Below are 23949 nucleotides of genomic sequence, written 5' to 3'. Positions count from 1 at the left end.
CGCGCGCGTGCGCTGAAACTCTGCGCAATCCGCACACCCATTTCGGTCGAACAAGGTCGCCAGACGAAACATTTCCGGCCAACTCTCTCCGCTGAACATCCACAAAAATATCGATACAATACTAAACATACCTGGTAATGTGTATAGACATATTAGTGGGGTATTTATTGCATAATTTATTAATTATAACACAAGCAAACAACACATAAGCATTGTTCGTTCATTTAGTGGTAGCCAAAAAATTTTTGCCTTGTCTGGCCACACTGCGGCGGCGTTCGCCGCTCGTACGCTTCATGTAGCCTGGCCGGCGTCCCGCCAGCGCGTTTCTTTTTTTTTTTTTTTTTGCGCGCGATAATCGCAGGAGAAAAACGCCCCATGTAGCCCCCGCTTTCCACTTCTGCGTAGAACAGTACCTTTTACATTCGCAGTACCAAGACCAAGACATCAATTTTTTTTTTCTGTGGCAAACTTTGGGAAAGATAACCAGCGAAAAACAATGTGCACAAGTAGACGACGACAGGACGTGCATGGATCTAGCCTAGTCTCGTCGTCTTTTGCGTGCGCTGTATTTTTCGCTGGCTTTTCTTCTTCAAATGTCTTTTTTTCTATTTGTATGTTACTGGGCAGCTGCTGAATGGAATCTGGTTATTTGCAGCACGTTATGGCCGCAACAGCGACACGCCCCCTCGTAATGGCAAGAGGGCGACGGTGACGAAGCAAGCAAGCAAGGACACAATTGGGCACCTGAGAAAGTCCAAAACTCGTTCTGTGTCTCTCGGGTCTTTGAAGCCTCTCTTGAACATCAGCGCTCGTGGGCACCTGTCGTAGGTGAACCAGTCGCCGTACTCAGCGGCCAGCCTTGCCATACCACTTGCGTTGAAGATGGTGGGGAAGAATCTGCGCACATTCAAGTTGCGTGCACTGCGTATTGTAGGCCGCTAAACAATGCGATTGTACTCGCACACAATCGCACAAATATTAGCAGTCAAGCGGATCGCGGACATTGAGTACTATTGGTAGGCAGTTATACAGTATACAGGGTGATAACAATTTAGCTTTACACAGTTCTTAGAAATAAAACTAAATGTAAAACACAAGTTATTCGCCGAGGGCTGAGGGCGGGGTTAGAAAATGTCAAATAATGTTAAATGCAATTATATAACATACAGGGTAGGAGTAGTGGTAGCAGTAAACAACTTTATTGGGGTCCTGAGGAGCTGGCCGGGGGCTTGCTAGGTAGGTCCGTACCCAGCCGTTGGCTATTCCCATGTCGGAACAGAGAGGCCATGCCTCTCCGCTCGTTCACGGGCCCTCTGTACAGCCACGAGCTGGACATCTTGGCTGGGTTCTGTGATGGCCTCCGTCCAGTCTTCCTCTTAGTGAAAATTATGTAACACAGGGCACTGCCAGAGCATGTGACTTAATCAGCTAAATTCAGTGCCGCAATCTGGGCAGAGTGGATCAATGTCCGGGTGGAGCATGTTCAGAAAGCCCCTAGAGGGGTAGGACCCCGTCTGGAGCTTGCGGAGAGTGCTAGCTTTCGATCTGTTGAGCTTATGATGGGGGAAGTGAAAACTATGCCTATTCGCTCTGTAATGAGATGTGATTTCGTGAAAAGTAACTAGAGGATCACTGTGGACAAGCTCTCCCGAACTCAACCGAGACACCGTCCCATCGCGCCATAAGAAACCTCGTGCACGGTCCTGGGCCATCTCACTGGGGTTCAGGTGTACCGGTAATGCGTCTGGTCCCATGTGAGCTGGGAATCAGACTATGTGATGAATATTGCCAGAGGGAGGTATGTCGTTCAGAATCCTAGCTGCCTCTTTGGCTATCAATCCCGAGGAGAACGCTCTAACGGCCGCTCGGGAGTCCGTGTACACCGTAGCGCGTCTTGCGTCAAGTTATGCGAGAGGTATGGGACCCTGTTCCGCCACGTCGACAAAGGAGGTTTTCAGCGAAACTACCGAGAGGATTTGTCCCCTGTCATTGACTCTTGCTTTGCCCTGAGGGTAAAATAAATAAATAAATAAATAAATTAATTAATTAATAAAATTGGTACAGAGAACTTGTTGGAACAGGCGTGTCGTGCCGCGTCAACAAAGGTCGCCGTTCCAGATATGTTCTTTGTGTACATACAGGGTGATAAAAATTAAGCTGTACAGATTTCTTAGTAAGAAAACTAAATGGAAAACATAAGTTATGTAGGAAGGTGAGAATATGTTAAATGTTAAACAAATAAATGTTAAATGCAGTTATATAATATACTGGCTGATAACAATGAAGCTTCACAAATTTATGAGAAAGAAAACTAAATATAAAACTAAACACAAGTATTGCGGCCAGGAAGGGGGGGGGGGGTCAGTTACGCAGTCCGGGTGTAGCGCCACAGCGGCGTCACACTGAGGAAGAACATAGAGCCGCTCCTCAGGGTCTTGCTTGTGTAAGACAGACGAAGTAATATGAAAATTTTCAGGTGGCTTTCTAGGAAAAGGGGCGTAATAGACGAAGTTTACCAAGTGGTAGTGTGTGGGAATACTACTGCCTCTAAGTTTCCGATACACACATTCCCGTTTATTATAGACACTTAAGTTTTCATTATTCTAATTTAATTATTGGGGGAGTAGGGCTGATGGTGACAATTATCAACTCATTTTTACCCCCTGGCCCAATATCTTGTGCGCAGATTTGAATTTCACGTACTTCTCGGCGCCCTATTTTCGTAAATTTGCAAAGCTTAATTTGGATCAAATTATCCAATGCGGGCAAATACGTACACCAATTAAATGTGATACAAACGTGTATCGACGAGGCAGAGCAAATAAAGAAGAAACAAATATACTAGAGCAATCATGGTGTAAATAGACAGAAACGTCAACAGAAAAAAATTAACAGCGGACTTGTGCAACCTTGCACAATCAAATCCAGATTGTTCGCTGAGGCTGTTCATTTCGAGCAGTTTCAGTAAGATTCCTTTGACTATAGGTTAATCACATACTTGAAAACTCTGTACATAAACATACTGTTTGAAGTTTTACCAGGATATAACGCTTTACAGCACATGTTAAGGCCAGAATACATGGAGCGAACTTTCACGACGAAGTTCGGGCGGCAGAAAATCTGCCGCGGCGCGATGCCGTATGTTCGTCGGGCTGCGCTACATGGAGCGAAGGCACGGAGGCCGCCGCCGGCGAGTCGCTGCGTTGTTATCAGTGTGGCTAGACGAGGCAGATGCGCTGTAGTGAAACACATGACACAAAAAAAAAACTTTAACGACAATTATTATTGCTTTTGAATTACGGAACACTCTAAAACGCGTAAAATCTTGTTTGGAAATGATTTCTAGTCTTTTTTATGTGTTTGAGACATTCATGTGCCGATGTAGTTTAAAGAAAGCGGCGATGCTATGCGTTGTGGCAACACTGGGCGGGTAAACAACTTTTGGCTCCTTTAACTCCGCGGCTCTGTTCTGTGGCTCAATGCGCGCGCGGCCGACGCGCCGCCGAAGCAAGCAGACCCGAAAGTAGCGCACGTGAGCTTGTCTAACCATGGCTGTTATTAACTTGTTAAATTCCAGCCGCGCCGCTTTGGATGCCATGAATACGAAAAGCGGGAGACCGGCGTGAACGATAGAGCGGGATCGGGATACACGGACAAGCGGGGAAGCCTAGACGGAAGTCGGGGCGGATAGTGAGACCTGATTGGCTCGCTTTGGGGCGCCGCTCGTTTGCCGCTTCCGGTATCGTCGCCGCCCGACGAACTTTTCTGCGCCAGCTGGATCGGCGGCGAACGACGTTTTCTCCGCCGCCGCGCGTCGCGCGTACGCCGCCGGGCGTCGAACGCCGACTATTCGTCGCATATTCGCTCCATGTATTCTGGCCTTTAAGGAGATTTCACAATGACAGTTTTCATTCAAGCGCAACTTACTTTGCCAGAACAGAAGAACCTTTATAAGTGTGGTTTGGACAGCGTCAGCAGCATTATCTATAAGGTTGCAGAAAATTACAGCGTGCTCCATAGTGACCTTCGCAGCCCTTTTGTGTCCCTCGCACCGGGCCTGTCAGCGGATAATCATGCATTGGTTACATGTGGCTTCAACCACCTGCAGAGTTGCCCCTGTGGCGCATGTGCGCCAGCAGTTCGCGCGCAGACGCCTGTCTCCATAAAATAGGAAACCTTGTGTCTTTAATGTGTACTCAGTGTAGCGTTAACACCGGCCACTCGTATGTGCTGCGGGTCGCTACAGTACCCCGACGAGATAAAAATCATTCATAGGTTCACCCAAACGGCGGGGCTTTATTAGCGATAGCAAAGTATTACACAACTACACATAGTACAGTTCTTAGTTGTATCCGGCGGAAAAATTGCAGTAAACATTTGGTTGCTAATTAAATTATTAAGTTTGGTGTCATGCGAGCACGCGCAAGAATGAATAGATCTCACTTGATGACCGCGAACACTCACTTCCACAAAGCTGGCGTGATGAAGAGTGCAGCGAGGATCTAGCGCTTCTGCTGCTTTCAGCTTCAAGGCGTAGCCAAAACTTGAAATTCCGCGACCTTAGACAATAGGCGTGCGCGAAGGCAGCGTAGCCACGTTGGCTCGCCCAATCTGGCCTCCGCCAGAGATAAGGTCCATGCACGATAGGGCCGCGCACAGCTGGGCTAGTGGATGAGACGTGCACTCCCCTGCTACTCCCTCTGCCCCGCCACCAGCGCGCGCTTTATCTCGCTACCTCCTACACTGGGCGCCAAGCCACCATCCTCGGCTGACCCTCGCACACTACTTTTCGCATCCACATCATACGATGTGAAGGGCGCGATAGGATTTTACCGCACCTGAACATTATACGGAACCTCACGAGCGACGCCGAAGGTAAAGATTTGCAGGGAGTGTTCATATTGTTACGAAGAGGAAGCCCGATGCACAAATGTACTTACAGCTGCTTACATAGGAAAAAAGGGGTAAGGGCGCAGGCTGGTCACAGCTCCAGGAAACAGCCTGCCACTTCCTCTTCCCCTTGCACGCACCGTCCTGTCCAAATACACTGTCCTATAACCCCCGGGGGCTGGGGCGCTGTCCCTGCGCTTCCTATAATGATATAGAACTAGCTGAACAGTACGGTTTATATGGGTCATGTCGACGCGTCAGTTCGTAGCTGAGGCAAGGACGGCGTGTCTTCAACAGGGGCGATTTCGTAATTCAGTTGGCCTAATTGTCTCAATAACCGGTAGGGCCCGGTATAGCGTGACATAAGTTTTTCGGATAGGCCTTCATGGCGACTTGGAGTCCACAGCAGAACAAGATTTCCGGGAGTGAAATCAAGGTTCTGGATGCGACTGTCGTAGCGAGTCTTTTCAGACGCCTGAACTGCTGTAAGACGATTACATGCAATCTGGCGAGCCATACGAGACCGATAAACAGCATCATGGGCGCATTCCATGATATGTCGCAACACCGAAGGTAGCAGGGTATCAAAAAGGCAGAGTGGGATGGAGATAAACAGGAGGTAGAAAGGCGAGAAGCCCGTAGTATCATGACGTGACCGATAGTACGCAAATTTCGCGCGGGGCAAAGTGCTGCCCAATCGCGATGGTCTGCTGAAACGTACATAGACAACATCTGTGTAAGGGTACGATTCAGTCCTTCAGTCAGTCTGTTCGTTCGTGGGTGATATGCATTTGCGAGCTTGTGTTCAGTGGAGAAGGAATGAGGTATATCTCAGACAACTTGGGAGAGGAAGTAGCGGCCACAACCTGTAAGCATCTGCCTTGGCGGGCCATGGTGTAGAATCAAGTCTTGAAGTAAAAAGTCTGCTTCACGGAATCGCAAATTTGGGATGCCTTACAAGGCCTCAACGGACGCTCCGCGACGGGCCCTGACGGAGTCTCGAGCAAACTGTTGAGAAACCTAGACGGAAAGTCGGTCGAGAAGCTCACCGAATAAATCAACAGAGCGTGGGAAACGGGACGAGTACCAGAGGTCTGGAAAGAGGCCTCGGTCGTACTAATACCGAAACCCGGTAAACCACTTGCGGCGGAGAACATGCGGGCAATATCGCTAACCTCGTGCGTAGGCCAGACGGCGGGACATGCCATACATAAACGAGTATCGCGGTACATAGAGAGAGAGGGCCCCTTCCCACATAACATGGTGGGCTTCAGACCGGGCTTCTCCACACAGGACGTAATGTCACTACTCAAAAAGCATATAATCGACGACATGACCAGAGACGCCAGGGGCATACTGGCCCTGGACCTAACGAAAGCGTTCGACACGATCAAACACAGATTTCCAATGGAAACAATTTCGGTGATGGGGCTCGGCCGAAAATTCCACTCTTCCATAGGATCCTTCCTCGGAGGCAGGTAAGCCACAATCAAAATAGGACAGGCCACGTCCGATTGGTAAACACTGAGTGCGAGGGGCACCCCACAAGGGGCGGTGCTCTCCCAACTATTATTCAATCTAGCAATGAAAGGGCTCTCGGACTGGCTGACGAGCGTGACCAACGTCAATCACGCCCTGTACGCTGACGACATTATGGTGTGGTGCCTGGGAGGGTCCGACGCAGAAGTCGAGCGGGCTCTTCAAGAGGCGCTGGACACAACGGAAGAGTACCTGAAGGAAACGGGACTCCGTCTGTCATCCAGCAAATCAGAACTGTTGCTGTACAGGCCCTCGAAACAAGGCATGAGAAATTTGACGCCGATCGGTCAAATACCGATCAAATTACACACGAGTGCCGGCCAGCTGATCCCCCTAGTTGACACCATAAGAACCCTGGGGCTGCTAATTGAGGCTAAAGGCGGTAACACGCAAACGGTCATGAAACTCACGTCCAAAACGCAGAACATGCTCCGGCTGATCCTCAGGGTGACGAACCGCAGGGGCGGACTCAGCGAGAGCAATCTCTTCAGACTTTGCCACGCCTTCCTCATGAGTCATGTAAATTACGTAGCTTCGGCGCTAAAATGGACCAAGGAAGACGCGGCCAAGATAGAGACACTGATGCGCAAGAGCATCAAAACGGTGCTTGGTCTTCCGATCATTACAAGCACGGAGCGGCTCTATCGGTTAGGGGTCCACAATTCACTAGCAGAAATCATCGAAGCACAGACCAAGGCACAGATCGTGCGGCTGTCGGCCACCAGGGCCGGCAGACTCATCCGAGCAGAAGCAAGGATAAATGCAGAAGCAGAGTGCAAAGCACGCAAGATCGCGCTCAGCGCGGTGGTCAGGGGCACTTTCAAGGTACAACCGCTTCCGAGAAACGTCCACCCGCAATTCAACAAGGGGCGCCGAAAGGCGAGGGCCCGAGCACTGCTGAAATCGACCGCCAGCTGCCCGGGACTGGCGGCATTTGTAGACGCGGCCCAGTACGGGCGCAGCGACCGGTACGCGGCCATCTCGATACGCTGGGATGGTACGATCATTAACGCAGAATCGGCCAAGGTGGTAACGTCCGAGGTGGCCGAACAGGTCCATGGCAATGAGGGACCCCGAGCGTCCTTAAGCCTGTTTCACATCTAAACTTAAGAAAGCCAAAATAATACCTGTATTTAAAGAAGGTGATAGAGCGTTGGTTTCTAACTATCGCCCTATTGCTATATTATCCGTGTTCAGCAAAATTATAGAGAAATGTTTTGAAAAGCGTCTAACTAAGTATATAACAAAATTTGACATTCTTTGCACCACGCAGTTTGGCTTTCGAGCAGGTTACTCTACTAATCTTGCACTTCTTTCATTCACTGATCGAATTAAGCACCACATTGACGAAGGTAAATATGCAGGAGCAGTGTTTATTGACCTCACCAAAGCGTTTGATTCAATTCTCCATAACATTTTAATTACTAAATTAAACGCAATCGGCGTTGTAGGACCGGCGCTGGCTTTTGTTCGCGTTTATTTAACTAATAGACAACAGGCTGTTAGTATTTCTAATCACCTTTCTAACTTCAAATTAATTGATAGGGGAGTTCCTCAGGGGTCTATACTAGGTCCATTACTCTTCACTATCTACATTAATGACTTAACTGCCCATCTTTCGCATTGTGATCGTTATCTCTATGCGGACGACACTACGATTCTAACTGCTGACACCTATATTAATAGCCTCACTTCTAAGCTCAATACCGATTTGGAAAACATTATTCCCTGGTGTCGTTGCAACTCTTTAGAAATTAACCCTAGTAAAACAGTCTTCATGCTATTTCACCCCACTCAAAAGAAAATAATAAAAATTCCAACCATAGCTATCGATAATTACCCCATCAAACCTTCTAGTCACTGTCGTTTTTTGGGGGTTGTCCTCGATTCCAATTTAAAGTACACTACCCATATTTCACATCTAAAGCAAAAAATAGGATACGGTATCCGGATTCTTATAAAAGCACGTCCACACTTTAGACTACCAACCTTGCTATCTCTTTATCATGCATTTATTCACAGTCACTTCAATTACTGCATTGCGACTTGGGGCAACACATATAGCTCTCATCTTGTTCCTTTACAATACGTCCAGAACCAGGCCATCCGCATTATTACTTTCCAGTCATCTCGATGTAGTGCATCTGCTCTTTTGCAAGAGCATCGCATTCTCACAATTCATAAACTATTTCAATTAAACATGGCAATCCTTGTCTATAATTCCCTTCACTTAAACATTCCCCAAATAATCTTTAACACTGAACAACTTGCTAATCATAATAATACTCGATTTGCATTAGCTAACAACTTCTTATTACCCAAAATCAGAACTAATTTTGGCAAATTCACTTCTTCTTTCACAGCGATGTCTTACTGGAACTGTATTCCAACGGACATAAAGCTATCTCCCAGCATAGGCAGCTTTAAAAAGCATTTATTCTCATATTTACTTAATTTGTAAATGCTGTAATGTAATTTAACATGTTCTGTTTGCTTCATTATGGGTAAAACATTATATCTCTTTCACATTTCACATTTCACCATTTCACCAACATTTCATCATATCTGTCCACTTGTTTCCTTGTGTCAGTTATTGTTAGAACACTGCCTCATAGGCTACATTTCACTTCCCATGTTTTGTGTTGTTTTCAATTCAGTACATGATGTAATTCTATACAGTGTTATGCCATGTTTTCAGTTTACTTGTTTTCTTGCATTAATACATGTTAACAATTCTACCTCTTTGCTATATTTGCATTAACCTGAATTGTTTTGTTGCTTTTATTTGTTCATAACGCCATTCTTTGTACTATCATATGTTTTGGTTCCTTTGCTGTCATGTGTAATTATTTGTAGACAACTTTAAAGCTTTGCTGCGTTTGCAATAACCTAACTTGTTTTGATCTTTCTAATTAGAACAGGAGGTCCCCCTACAGCCTTGTGCTTTGGGACCTCCTTCTGTATATCTTGTTACTGTGATTTTATTTTCTTGAGTGAATAAATAAAATTCTTCTTCTTCTTCTTCACATGCAAGCGAAAATGCTCGCGAATCCTGGCGCTGCGCCGCAGAAATCTGTTTCGAGCGTCGGCGGCGGCACTAGCGACGGGAGTGGCGAGGTTCGGGCAAGTTGGAATTTCATCGCAGCGGCAGAGCGGCAGCACCGCTTCCGAACGGCCCGCCTCGACACGTGACCATTGGAGGACTAGTGCGGGAAAGCCTGCGCATAGAACGACGTTTATTTACTTGCTACACATGGTACGGGCAACATGCCAGGAGAGCTTTTCAACGAATTGCTAATTGCTAAGCGCACCGATATGTATCTATAAAATAAAAATTTGAGAGGCAGGGACAACGCAATGCTTATGTTGGTAGTCGCAAACTACCGAAACTGCCTGAAAGTCCCGTGTTTTTTGCCAGCAACATTGCTATTCGCAGCGGCGGAAAACGCGCGGCGGCAGTGCATGTGAAACGAAACCTCGCGAAAAGCTTCGCAGCGCCGGGCCGCTGTTCGCTCCATCCGCTCAATCACTTGCATGTGAAACAGGCTTTACGTGTACACAGATTCGCGATTGTCGGCCAGAGCATTCGCCTCGGGATCAATATCGCGGGAAGCAGCGGCCGTCCTCGTCAGCGAGAGAGCCACGGGTCATGACATCGTCAAATGATTTCCAGCCCACATGGGTTCGACGTGCACCCCAACTTACCCAACGCCAACGAGCTGGTGCACGGACGCGCTCGAGGACTCACGCACTGCAGCGATCGTGGCGAGCGAAGTAACGGGGAGGGAGACGAGCACTGAGACCCGCTGCTCACCTTCAACGAAATAACAATGCACTATCAGCTGTCGAGGAGGACCTTCCCGCTCCCCTACGCTAAACTCACTATACCACAGTCATCTATATTCAGAATGCTTCAGACAGGGTCGTTCCCCTCGAGAGGCAGACTGAGCCTTTATTCACCAGAGGTAGGCCGCAATGTCCGGATTATAGCGAATCGTACTGCTCGCTAGCGCACATGCTCTGGCAATGCTCCGCGTTAAGCGGCACCGTATTCAGTAAAGAAGACTGGGTGGACGCCCTGTGAATCGACGACCACCAGACCCAGCTCCGGGCCGTCCAGAGGGCCCACGAAAGGGCGGAGCATCACGCGCTTCCCATCCCAACGTGAGTGCGGCCCGTGACCCCTGCCGACCACTAAACAAAGAGTAGGTGGGGAGGGGTCCCTCAGGACTCAATAAAGTTATTTCCTGCTCCTCTGCAGCACAGCTGGTGGGCAGGGCGCTCGCGGTCGCATGGCACGGCGCATAGTCTTTGGCAACGGCCACTCATTTGTTTCCTTTTATGCATGTGGGGAAGGGGCCAAGAAGGCCCATGCCGACACGGAAGAAAGGCTCCGTGGGAACGTCGATTGGATGAAGGTGGCCAGCATGTTGCGCACATGGCCTCTTTCAACGTTGGCAGGGGTCGCAAACCGCAACGTAACGTCGCACAGAGCGGTAAAGGCCTGGCCAGAACAAGCGACGCCGAACTCTTTCTTAAGTGCGGGAGGTGCCAAGGTGTCCGGCAGTAGGCGCGTCGTAGGGCTCAGCAGGTACAGTAGAATGGAGATGACGAGGCACAACTAGCAGTAAATCTGGTCCATCACAGCTGATGGTGCGTCGATAAAGAATGTTGTCATGTAGCACAAACATTCTGGTAGAACGATCTGATTGTCCTGAGGTCAAGCGTTCAATGATCGACAGAAGAGAGTCATCCTTTCGCTGCTCAGTAACGATGTCGTGAAAGTCAGAAATGGCCAGAAGGCAAGTGTCGGCATCCTGTTAGTCGTTTTCAGGATTGACGGGATGGCGAGAGAAGCAGTCGGCGTCCAGATGTAAGCGGTCAGACTTGTACATCACAATGAAAAAAATACTCATGAAGTATGAGTGCCCAGCGACCAAAGCGACCAGTCGGGTCTTGCAGTGACGATAGCCGCCACAGAACATGGTGGTCCGTGATGACAGAAAATGGGCGGCCAAACATGTAAGGGCGAAATTCAGCCACTGCCCACACCAGAGCGAAGCACTCGCGCTCAGTAAAGAAGAAATTGCGCTCTGCTCACGTTCACGCTCATCTACACTCACCCACATTCACACTCACCTGCACTCATACTCACGTTCATACTCACTTCCACTCACTCACAAACATCAGGTTCACACTCATTTCCACTCACACTCACAAAACTCGCTCACGTTCACACTCACCTGCACTTGCACTCACAGGCACTCACTCACCTTCACACTCATAAGCACTCAACACGTCACCCTGACTTCCACTCAACAAGCACTCACTCTCGATCACACTCACCTCCACTCACACTCATTCATGTTTACGCTCACCTACACTCGCGCTCACAGGCACTCACTCACGTTCACACTAATCTCCACTCGCTCACCTCCACTCACTCACAAGCACTTACGACGATCACGCTCCCTTCCACTCACACTCACAGTACTCAGTCACGTTCACACTTACCTCCACGCACACTCATTATACTCAGTCATGTTCACACACACCTCAACTCACACTCACTGGCCCTCGCTCGCATTCACCTCCACCCAGACTCACTGGCACTCATCGCGATCACGCCTTTGAAATGAGAGCGAGTGCGAGTGAGTGCCACTGCGTGTAAGCGGAGGGGAGTGCGAGTGTGAGTCAGTGCGCCGGCCTATGACCTGTGCCCTCAAAAGCAGGCTACACTCAAAGAACAACGATACTGGCGAACACAGTCGGCGGTCCTGAAAAATCTGATCAGCGGATAAGCAAGTACACGGTTCAATATATATATATATATATATATATATATATATATTGTTACGTTGAGTCACGTGTGAAGAACACAGAAGCAATACTGGCAATACTGTGAAAGACAAAACTAACTTTTATTGGGCGAACCTGCGCCCACAAAAACAGGCTACACTTATAGCACAACGATAGCGGCGACCACGGTCGGCGATCGTCGAAAATCTGATCAGCGGGTCCAGCGCGTCGGCTTTTATACAGCAGTTATCCAATGTTCTAGACTAATCGTTGGGACCCGCGTGCCTTCCACAAAGTTCTACACCATTCGCGTCACGCGATGAAATCAGATAACACAAGGTTCGGCGACAACAGACTAATATATATATATATATGTATGTATATATATATATATATATATATATATATATATATATATATATATATATATATATATATTGACACGTGTACGTATCTTTATCGGGCGACCACGTTTCGCCCCTTATAAAAATTTCTAGCAACATTTTTTAGACAGTCTATAGACTTTTGTTACTAGAACCTACCAACAGTCAATTGAAATTCTACCAACTGTCTTTATACATCCTACCAACACTCTAGTAACACCCTAGCAACAATTGGCCACCAACTCCCAATAGAAACATGTTCATAGGATGTCTTTAAACTTCCTACCAATTTCCTATGAACATTTGTCTCTATACACCCTAGTAACATTCTTTCAAAAGAGAAATGTTCATATACTTTCTGTTAACTTCCTACCAATCCCCTATTAACAAGCTTTCTTTATACACCATATTAACATTCTTTCAAAAGAAAAATGTTCATATATTTTCTGTTGACATCCTACCGATCCCCTATTAACAAGCTTTCTTTATACACCATATTAACATTCTTTCAAAAGAAAAATGTTCATATATTTTCTATTGACTTCCTACCGATCCCCTATTAACAAGCTTTCTTTATACACCATGTTAACATTCTTTCAAAAGAAAAATGTTCATATATTTTCTGTTGACTTCCTACCGATCCCCTATTAACAAGCTTTCTTTATACGCCGTAATAACATTCTTCCAATTGAACAATGTTTGTAAACGTTCTGCTAACTTCCTACCAATCACCTATTAACATTTGTCTTTATACACCCTAGTAACATCCTATCAAGAATTGGATCCTATCTAGAATTGGCTACCATACTTCAATTGAAGCATGTTCATAGATGGTCTGTAAACATTATACTAACCGCCAACCAACACAAGTCCTTTGGTTCTTTAGTAACACTCTGGCAATATCTTACTTCCATGTGCTTATGTACTTGCTACTGACGTCTTACTATCCCCCTAGTAACATTTGTCCCACATACGACCTAGTAGCATAGCGTAAATATGTGTCAGTATGCGTGAACATGTTGGTAAAAGGCAGTATGGAACCTAGAAGGTGCATGTACATGGAAAACAAATGCAAGTTTGCACTGAAAGAAGTTTATTCACACAAAAATATTCACACAGAATTGTGAGAGAAGTAGTAGAGAAATTAATAAAAATAATAAATGAATAATGACTTAGTTTATTACGGCATGGCAGCTGTCGCATAATCTCTAGCAAGCATCGATTATAATGTATTCTTTACATTCAGAGCTGATGTCCAGAATGTTTGCAGCATGAACCAACCCTGCACAGAAACAAGATGGTCAGTGTTAACATCATGTTCAGGTTAGCATATCACATACACAGAACAGCTTTTTAACAAGGTTCACATGAATCCTAAAATTGTAACCGTCATCCCTGTTTACTTGCAGAGGAGATGGCAAGGATTGGGAACATTTTGCAATGCATATCCTTTGCTGCGTTTTATTTACTACGCGTTATTAAAATTAGGAAAGTGTCCAATATGTTTTCTCTACCAATTATCTGCATAAATGAGTTACTCACTCAAAAAGTTAATTAAGTGGTTTATTCATGGTGAAACTTGTAGCGCGCACAATAGACACGGACGCAGAGACGGTCGACACGCGAGCGCTTACTCACAGCTGGTTATTTTTGGAAGGACTGAACGTAACAGCGCCAGCTAGCTGCACCGAGCATGTGCAAAACGTGTCATCCATTTTTATATAAACAGATTATAGAGCTTCAAGCAGTATTCAAGAATACAATTGCTTTAATTGTCAGTGATAGCAACCAATGGCTGACTGACGCATGACTGAACGCTTCTGTAATTTGACGTGATCGTTTATTTTTACTCGAAAACAAAATATCAGTGTCGAAAAATACCGGTTCACAATGACATTGGTTGCAATGGTTAAACAAGTGCGAATGATTTTCTTTCACATTCGCACTTGTCTAACCAGTGCAACCTAAGTCATTGTGAACCGGTTCGCTGAAACATATGAACCGTGAAACTATACGCTCAATATTTTACTATCTCTCATCCTGTGCAGCCAGAGTACGAAAGAGCAAAGAATGATTTCATGATCAGACAATATTTAACACACATTAAGTCATTGCGAACGCTGTAAAAACGAAGTATTTGTACGCTTCTTGTTTATAGCAACTTCAAGCGAACCGCATGACGCGGGGCAGCTGACAAATGTAAGACAATCGTTCTTAAAACATTTCACGTCGTTACAGTTCGCGCTATAATAACCTGCCAAAATGCGGCGTAAGAAACGGAAATAAAATAACATCAAAATAAAATGTTCATGAAAAATGATGGGAAAGAACATACCTTTTATTATAGTTTGGAGATAGAGAAAACTTCGGCGCATAGCAGTCTTGAGGAACAGCTGTTCGCTATTTGTGCAGTTTAAAACACGGACAGTGCCAATATTAAATCACTTCACACGACACTGCATCGCAGCTGGCAGAGAAGTTCCAGAAACGCTCACATCACGGAACGAAGAAAGCACCGTGGGCTTCGCAAACACCTTGCTGGTTGGCTTGCATCGATGAATTAGCCACAACACATCATAAGAATAAATAGCAGCAAAAACAGCTAGATTGCTGCTACAATACGCCACGAAACACCTACATCGCTCGACCGTACCGTGCCAGCGTCGCAAAGGAACTGATGGCGATTGCGATAGTCTCCCTCTTTGCCTCGACTCGGCCAACTGTGAAATTTTTGCGCATGCGCGGGAGAGGCATGTGACATTCTTTCCATCCACCTGCTTCGCCTTGACCGCCGCGGAACTGAAGCCTCTTTAAGCCGAAACATGCCCCCCCACCCCTTCCCCACTACCTTACGATGGTTGACTCACACCTAGACATTCGTCGCCTCTCGGTGAAAGTTGTGGCCGGCCTTTTGTACGCACCCCTTTCTGGGAACTGCACGTAGAGGGAGGAATGCACCTCATGGCCGACATTGACAAAAAAAAAAAAACTGACAAGACAGCCGGCTCAATTTTGTTGGGCATTTAGGCGCTGTATAGTTTTATCTTTCTAGACAATTATTGTTCTGAAAACCGACTTTTTTCTCGAAATGTAATAAACATAGAAAAATATCATATTGGGTAAATTATGTGGTTATTCTATTTTGCGCAAGAGCATCCTTTAGCACTTGCTGCTTTCAAAGACAAAGCTTTGCTCCCTGGCGCCCAGCGGTGAAGCACATTGTAGTACTATTTTTATAGTCAAATACATGTCCAAAGCATGGCGGCTATGACGTTAGCAGCTTTCAGACGCCCGAAGCACGGCAAAAGCATGGCCTTTGATATCCTGGCTCTTGGTATACGGAATGCCATTATTACGGATGTCATGATGACCCCTTGTCGGAACTCAAAATTTTGTCGCCGTGTTGTGAAGCAAGATCACTGAATGTTAAGAGTGCATAATTATTTCTTTTCTATCTGTTTTCACACACAGCAAGCTACCATCGCCATAAAGCACATCAGTTGACATAGTTACTTTGCCTTCACTTTGATGCAATGTCCTATTTCCTTTAATGTGCAGAAGCCGTCGGTAGGAGGCAGGGACGAAAGCGTGCGAATGGGAACGCGTAGAAAGCTACATTTTTTTATGCAGTAAGGGCAATTTAATTATTTTTTCACAGAAAGGTGTTACTTGCACAGAGTTCAGCTTTTCTTTCTACTCGAACTGTGCGCTTCTCAGGTCAATACTCGCTCTCACTCGGCAGCAGCTGTATTTTGCAGCCTTTTGGACATTTGAGCGGCAACGTTCCAGCGCCGTGTTACCCTGAGTTTTGGCTCTTTTTATTCTTTTTAACAAATATCTTGACACTACTATGCTGACACGTTCCAGCTTAGGGCGTACTATTTATATCGCAGAATGCACTGACCTGATTATCTCGCTGCAAAGCTAAGTGGTGGCATTGCAATAGCAGTGTGTGGTAAGGGCAAATTTACGCTCGAGCCCCACGCCACACCACCCGCCTGCCCGCACGCGTGTGGTCGGGTGAAAATTTGCACATTTCGTAGACTGGTACACACATTTCGGTTTACACTGCATGTGCGAGTCCAGTGTATGCCAAAATTTGTGAACCAGTGGGCGAAATGTACAGTTTCCTGCACGACCGCACGCGTCACGGCTCAAGCATAAATCGGCCTTTAATTAACCAGCCCCAAGGTCGGGATAAAGCTCTGCAACTGGTGCGCGGCCTGCACAGTAGTCCGCTATCACACCGGTCAGGTGGTGTAGCGCAAGCAAATTTTCTCGGAGTGTGCTGACGTCACCGCACGCTCACGTAGTCCAGTAGAACCTTTAAAAAGATTAGTTCTAACAGTTTACGAACATATTTCTTTAAACATTTTAGTAGCACTACGTCAACAACTGGCTACCGACTTGGATTGGGACTATGATTTAAAACAAAGAGCTTGACTCCTGAGTATTTCATATATAGGCATTAACGTGTGTTAGAAAAATTTATCAAGAGCTCTCAAGTTACTTCCCATTCTAAATATTTTTCGGCAAACGGTACGAGTTGGACGTACTGAGGATACATGTCCTTCAAACAAAAAAAAATATAGTTCGATGATGTATAGTAAAACATTCTTTACACAAAAGTAACGAGCCTTGTGACGCATTACTAAAGTGGTTATAGAGACAAAAGCTAGAAAAATACATGTTGATGGGGACCTTAAAAATTCTATGTGCAAAAGTAAGAAGGAAGTCTTTTACGGTGTATCAAAAATATTCTTTATACAAAAGTAAGAAGGAAGTCTATTAACGGTGTATTTAAAACCTTCTTTATACAAAAGTAAGAAGAAAGTCTGTTAACAGTGTATTGAAAATATTCTTTATACAAAAGTAAGAAGGAAGTCTTTTAACAGTGTATTTAAAACATTCTTTATACAAATGAAAGAAGAAAGTCTGTTGACAGCGTATTGAAAATATTCTTTATACAAAAGTAAGAAGGAAGTCTTTTAACGGTGTATTTAAAACATTCTTTATACAAAAGTAAGAAGAAAGTCTGTTAACAGTGTATTGAAAATATTCTTTATACAAAAGTAAGAAGGAAGTCTTTTGACTGTGTATGAACAAATGTTACTAGAATGTAAATGTAAATAGACTGTCAATAAAGTAAATAGAAAGTTGGTAGAAGTTCTAAAGAATGTTAACGTTCATTTTTATAAGGGGCCGCCTAACAAATGTTATCTCCCTGCGCGGGACGCGCCTGCATGTAACTAGATTGGAGCTTTCATTTGTAAATGTACTCAGTTTGTTTCTGCTAATACTATTGATTCCTTAGTCCGACCAGTAATAACGGGTTTTTATCGGGACCAGTAATATCGGGTGTTTCATTAAGTACTATATATATATATATATATATATATCCGGCGGTGTCATGCGCGCGATAAAAAACAGCTCGCTTCCTGCCCTTGCGCACGGGAGATTGAGCTCACCGTGGCACGCTTTCACTCGCACACAAAGCGTACAGAGGTGGAGAATGATGTTATCACGAGACGAACCCGTTACGTATGCGTCCCAAAGAAAACTTTTAGAAACTGGCAGACCAGTTCAACCCAGCGTGCTTCCACCTACCTACCTTGTGCGCGACAATTCGCCTTCATCCCCACTTCGCTCAACGTTACCTACACCTTCCTCTAGGGGGGGGGAGGGGCGGGTTAACTTGTCGCGCGCTCAGTACGTACTTTCCCCGGCGCACGATTCTATTCACCTCCAGGCGCATTCCTCGCTCGCTCCGAGGCTTTAGACGCCGCCAATTTCACAAGCTGGCCAGCCGGATTAAGGATATGTGGGCCCGCTTGGCCATTGCATAAATGGATTTGAGCCATGTACTTACGGAATATTGTAGGATGCCCAATAGCCCTTGGTCTGCACTAAGGAAGTGACGTCAGCGGACATGGAGTATCCTCTGCTGAAAAAAAAGGAAGAGACGGAACATTTATAGTTTGGTAGAAGTGTGTATTCTTGCTGGAGCAATGTGAAATATTGACTGGACACGTAATACGCAGAATGAAATTTACCGCGATAGTGGTGGATGCTTTATGCGCAGAGGCACAAGAAAGTTGCAAGGAACACTTCGAAACTAAAACGTGGACAGAAAGCAACCTTTTCTTAATAGCTTCCATCAAGCGGTTTTCAAAGCATTTTTCCCAGGCCATCATCAGAATGAAGACAATTTGATTCCTGCTGCATAATAATGCAAAGGAGTAATACAAAACATGTTGTGATATTACTGGCTAATCATCGTGGGTGAACAAGGCGCGTTTATGAGAGTTAAACACGTAATACAATAAGCATGCACGGTTAATATGTAGCAGCTTTCCTCAAGTTCCATCAACACTACAGAGACTATCGAAACATGCGGCGTCTTGTCCTTTGCAGGACTGAGTTATTTTCCGTGATTCGGAAAGGTTACGTTTCCGCAAAGCCTGTGACTGCGTGTTCTCTCTTTTTCCAGGCAGTGCACTGCTTACAACCAGCCACTGCGTATTCTGCGGAGCATATGATCTAGCCAGATGAGCAGGAATGCTTACATTAACATAGCTGCCACAGTTAATCCGCGCACGCTCACTTCACAGTATTCTTACAAGAAAGGCACCGCTCATAAACAATTTGCATTCTGCTATTCCCTCGCTTTCAGAAGACAATGTCTTCCTAGCTGACTTCAGACGGCCTTGGCGTGTATGGGATCTGGGTATCTCGTAACCAATTCAATAATAACAGTGGTAGGTCAGGTCGCTCGCAGACGTGGTATGAACATGAAAATAGTATGAAATGATACTCCGCCATGCCGATATCCCGCCGCAGTAATCAGTTAATTAGGGTATAACTAAGAACGACTGCAATTATCCCTAAGCAAGCTGGGATGCGAGCCTCCGCGTCGCTGCAGCCTTCGGCTACGCCACCACTGAGTGTTGTCTTCACTGCCGCGCTTTCCGCCAGAGAGCGCGGAGTTCGGGCTCTCCGCAAAAATCCGGCGACCACTGAGCACATCATAATGGAATGCGAAGGTATTGACTTGGAACAGGTAACGTACACCTTTTAGAAGCACTTCGGTTTAAAGATGACGCAAACATCAACCGGCCAGCTATCGAGATAAGCAAGAGATGTTAGGGCATTGCTGGGAAAAGAAGTAGTGAACAGATTCGGATCTCTTATAGGATTACGTAGTGGTACTAGGTAGAGAAGTTTTGAAGAAAAGAAAGAAGAGTAATGTATAAAAGATGCTAAAATAAAAGCCACGCATAGCAAACCTGTTAGCTCAAGCAGGCTGAGTGGCTATTTGTTACCGCCCCGTTGAAAAGGGAATGCCATTTAATTTTCATCATGGGGCACTCCACGCAAATCTCTCCGGGCAACTCCACATAGAGTGCCTACACAAATCCAGGCGACTCGCTCGTGACACTTACGAGAACAGACGTGCCAACTCAACTGCCTTCAGTAAATGAACGAGTAACTTAGTGCAATAAAAACCACAGACACAAGAAAGGCGGACAAAGACAATCGCTAAGTTACTCGCTTAGTTTTGGAAAACCAACTAGCCCAACAATTCTTCAAGTGCCTTCTCAGAGCAGCAGGAACAGCACGCCAGTGCGATAAAGTTTCATTAAACTTTTCGCTCATTTAGTAGTGATAATTAATATAAAAATAATATGAAATGATACCTAGTCATGCCAAGATCACGTAGCAATAGTAACAAAGGATATTGTCACGTGGTGGTGACGTTGAAGAACACAGTAGCAATACTGTGAAAGACAAAACTAACTATTATAGGGCGAACCTGTGCCCACAGAAACAGGCTACACTTATAGCACAACGATAGCGACGAACACGGTCGGCGATCATGGAAAATCTCATCAGCGGGTCGAGCGCGTCGGCTTTTATAGATCAGTCGTCGAATGTTCCAGATTAACCACTGGGACCCACGTGTCTTCCACAAAGTTCTACACTATTCGCGTCGCGCATACATGCAATCAGATTACACAAGTTGCGGTGAAAGACAGTGGACGGAACCATCGATAACATTCCAGAAACATCTTTTACATGCAGGCGCGTCCTGCTCTGTGCGATAACATTTGTTAGGCGGCGAAACGTGGTCGCCCGATAAATATAAGTACACGTGTCATTACCCCCTTTTAAAAAGCATCGACCCGATGCTGCAAAGAAACGAAAGTAATAAACAAAAGCACTCGTAGCAAAGAAAACAACAAAATTAAGGAAGTTCGTCAGCGTCCGTAAAAGGGTTAAGGCGCACCACGTGGACCACTTCAGATCGTGCGCGGCGCCGCTGTGAATGCGAAATGCCGTCTGGCACGACCTCATAGTCCAGAGCGCCAATACGTCGGATGACCTTGTAGGGTCCGAAATAGCGTCGGAGTAGTTTCTCACTGAGTCCTCGTCTGCGTATCGAGGTCCTTAACCAAACACGGTCGCCGGACTGGTTCTCGAGGAAGCGTCGTCGGAGGTCGTAGTGTCGGCTGTCGGTCCTCTGCTGGTTCTTGATCCGCAGGCGTGCGAGCTGTCGGGCTTCTTCGGCGCGCTGGAGATAGGTAGCGACGTCAAGATTTTCCTCGTCAGTGACGAGCGGCAGCATGGCGTCGACCGTCGTCGTCGGGTTCCTGCCGTAAACCAGCTTAAATGGCGTGATCTGTGTTGTTTTTTGCACCGCCGTGTTGCAAGCGAATGTTACGTACGGTAGGACCGCATCCCACGTCTTCTGCTCGACGTCGACGGAAATTGCTAGCATGTCGGCGAGGGTCTTGTTCAGGCGCTCCGTGAGACCATTCGTCTGCGGATGGTAGGCAGTTGTCCTCCTGTTACTTGTCTGGCTGTATTGCAGAATGGCTTGCGTGAGCTCTGCTATAAAACCCGTTCCTCTGTCGGTGATGAGGACTTCTGGAGCACCATGTCGCAGCAGCATGTTCTCGACGAAAAATTTCGCCACTTCGGCTGTGCTGCCTTTCGGTAGAGCTTTAGTTTCAGCGAAGCGGGTGAGGTAGTCCGTCACGACGACGATCCACTTATTTCCGGAAGTTGATGTCGGAAATGGTCCCAAAAGGTCCATCCCGATCTGCTGAAAAGGTCGGTAAGGAGGCTTGATCGGCTGTAGTAATCCCGCTGGCCTTGTCGGTGATGTCTTGCGTCGCTTACAGTCTCGGCATGTCCTGAGGTAACAAGGCGATATCGGCGGTTAGGTGCGGCCAGTAATAGTTTTGGTGTATTCTCGACAGCGTGCGGGAGAAACCGAGGTGCCCAGCGGTCGAATCGTCATGTAGGGCGTGCAGTACTTCTGGACGCAGCGCCGACGGAGCAACAAGAAGGTAGTTGGTGCGGACTGCTGAGAAGTTCTTCACGAGTAGGTTTTTTTGAAGCGTGAACGAATACATCATCATCAGCCTAGTTACGCCCACTGCAGGGCAAAGGCCTCTCCCATACTTCTCCAACTACCCCGGTCATGTATTAATTATGGCCATGTTGTCCCTGCCAACGTCTTAATGTCATCTACCCACCTAACTTTCTGCCGCCCCCGGCTACGCTTCCCTTCCCTTGGAATCCAGTCCGTAACCCTTAATGACCTTCGGTTATCTTCCCTCCTCATTACATGTCCGGCCCATGCCCCCATTTCTTTTTCTTTATTTCAACTAAGATGTCATTTACCCGCGTTTGTTCCCTCACCCAATCTGCTCTTTTCTTATCCCTCAACGTTACACCCATCATTCTTCTTTCCATAGCTCGTTGCGTCGTCCTCAATTTCAGCAGAACCCTTTTCGTAAGCCTCCGAGTTTCTGCCCCATACGTGAGTACTGGTAACACACAGCTGTTATACACTTTCCTCTTGAGGGATAGTGGCAACCTGCTGTTCATGATTTGAGAATGCCTGCCAAACGCACCCCAGCCCATTCTTCTGGTTATTTCAGTCTCATGATCCGCATCCGTAGTCACTACCTGCCATAAGTAGATGTATTCCCTTACCACTTCCAGTGCCTCGCTACCTATGGTAAACTGCTGTTCTCTTCCGAGACTGTTAAACATTACTTTAGTTTTCTGCAGATTAATTCAGACCTACCGTTCAGCTTTGCCTCTCCAGGTGAGTGAGCATGCATTGCAATTGGTCTCCTGAATTACTAAGGAAGGCAATATCGTCAGCGAATCGCAAGTTGCTAAGGTATTCTCCATCAACTTTTATCCCCAATTCTTCCCACTCCAGGTCTCTGAATACCTCCTGTCAACATGCTGTGAATAGCATTGGCGAGATCGTATCTCCCTGTCTGACGCCTTTCTTTATTGGGATTTTGTTGCTTTCTTTGCGGAGGACTACGGTGGCTGTGGAGCCGCTATATATATATCTTCCAGTATTTTTACATATGGCTCATCTACACCCTGATTCCGTAATGCCCTCATGACTGCTGAGGTTTCGACTGAATCAAACGCTTTTCCGTAATCAATGAAGGCTATATATAATGGTTGGTTATATTCCGCACATTTCTCTATCGCCTGATTGATAGTGTGAATATGGTCTATTGTTGAGTAGCCTTTACGGAATCCTGCCTGGTGCTTTGGTCCTTAGTAAATACTTTGTAGGCAACGGACAGTAAGCTGATCGGTCTATAATTTTTCAAGTCTTTGGTGTCCCTTTCTCGTGGATTAGGATTATGTTAGCATTCTTCCAAGATTCCGGTACGTTCGAGGTCATGAGGCATTGTGCATATAGGGTGGCCAGTCTTTATAGGACAGTGTTCCCGCCATCCTTCAACAAATCTGCTGTTACCTGATCCTCCCCAGCTGCCTTCCCCCTTTGCATAGCTCCCAAGGCGTTCTTTACCTCTTCCGGCGGTACTTGTGGGATTTCAAGTTCCTCTAGACTATTCTCTCTCACCTTATCGTCGTGGGTGTTACTGGTACTGTATAAATCTCTATAGAACTCCTCAGCCACTTTAGCTATCGCATCCATATTAGTAACGATATTTCCGGCTTTGTCTTTTAATGCACATATCTGATTCTTGCCTATTCCTAGTTTCTTCTTCACTGCTTTTAGACTTCCTCCGTTCCTGAGAGCCTGTTCAATTCTATCCATATTATAGTTCCTTATGTCAGCTGTCTTACGCTTGTTCATTAACTTAGAAAGTTCTGCCAGTTCTATTCTAGCTGTAGGGTTAGAGGCTTTCATACATTGGTGTTTCTTGATCAGATCTTTCGTCTCCTGCGATAGCTTACTTGTTTCCTGTCTAACGGCGTTACCACCGACTTTTATTGCGCACTCCTTAATGATGCCCATAAGATTGTCGTTCATTGCTTCCACACTAAG

The 23949-nt window shown here is 46.1% G+C and overlaps 1 protein-coding gene across 2 annotated transcripts in view; it reads right to left on the bottom strand.

Moving 5' to 3' along the window:
* LOC142567826 (putative phospholipase B-like 2) overlaps positions 1-23949 on the bottom strand; it is a 277787-nt gene that overhangs the window by 47364 nt on the left and 206474 nt on the right. The window contains exons 9-10 of one of the 2 annotated variants that reach the window (XM_075677976.1): positions 18481-18555; positions 745-897 (exon numbers count right to left, since the gene is read on the bottom strand). In XM_075677976.1, coding sequence (XP_075534091.1) covers positions 745-897; positions 18481-18555 — 228 coding nt within the window. The remainder of the gene's footprint in view (positions 1-744; positions 898-18480; positions 18556-23949) is intronic. The other variant, XM_075677977.1, reaches the window with a different exon arrangement.

The sequence above is a fragment of the Dermacentor variabilis genome, unplaced genomic scaffold, assembly GCF_050947875.1.
Source record: "Dermacentor variabilis isolate Ectoservices unplaced genomic scaffold, ASM5094787v1 scaffold_14, whole genome shotgun sequence".
Classification (NCBI taxonomy): domain Eukaryota; kingdom Metazoa; phylum Arthropoda; class Arachnida; order Ixodida; family Ixodidae; genus Dermacentor; species Dermacentor variabilis.
The sequence above is the reverse complement of the archived record's forward strand: the minus strand, read 5'-3'. Positions and strand labels throughout refer to the sequence as shown.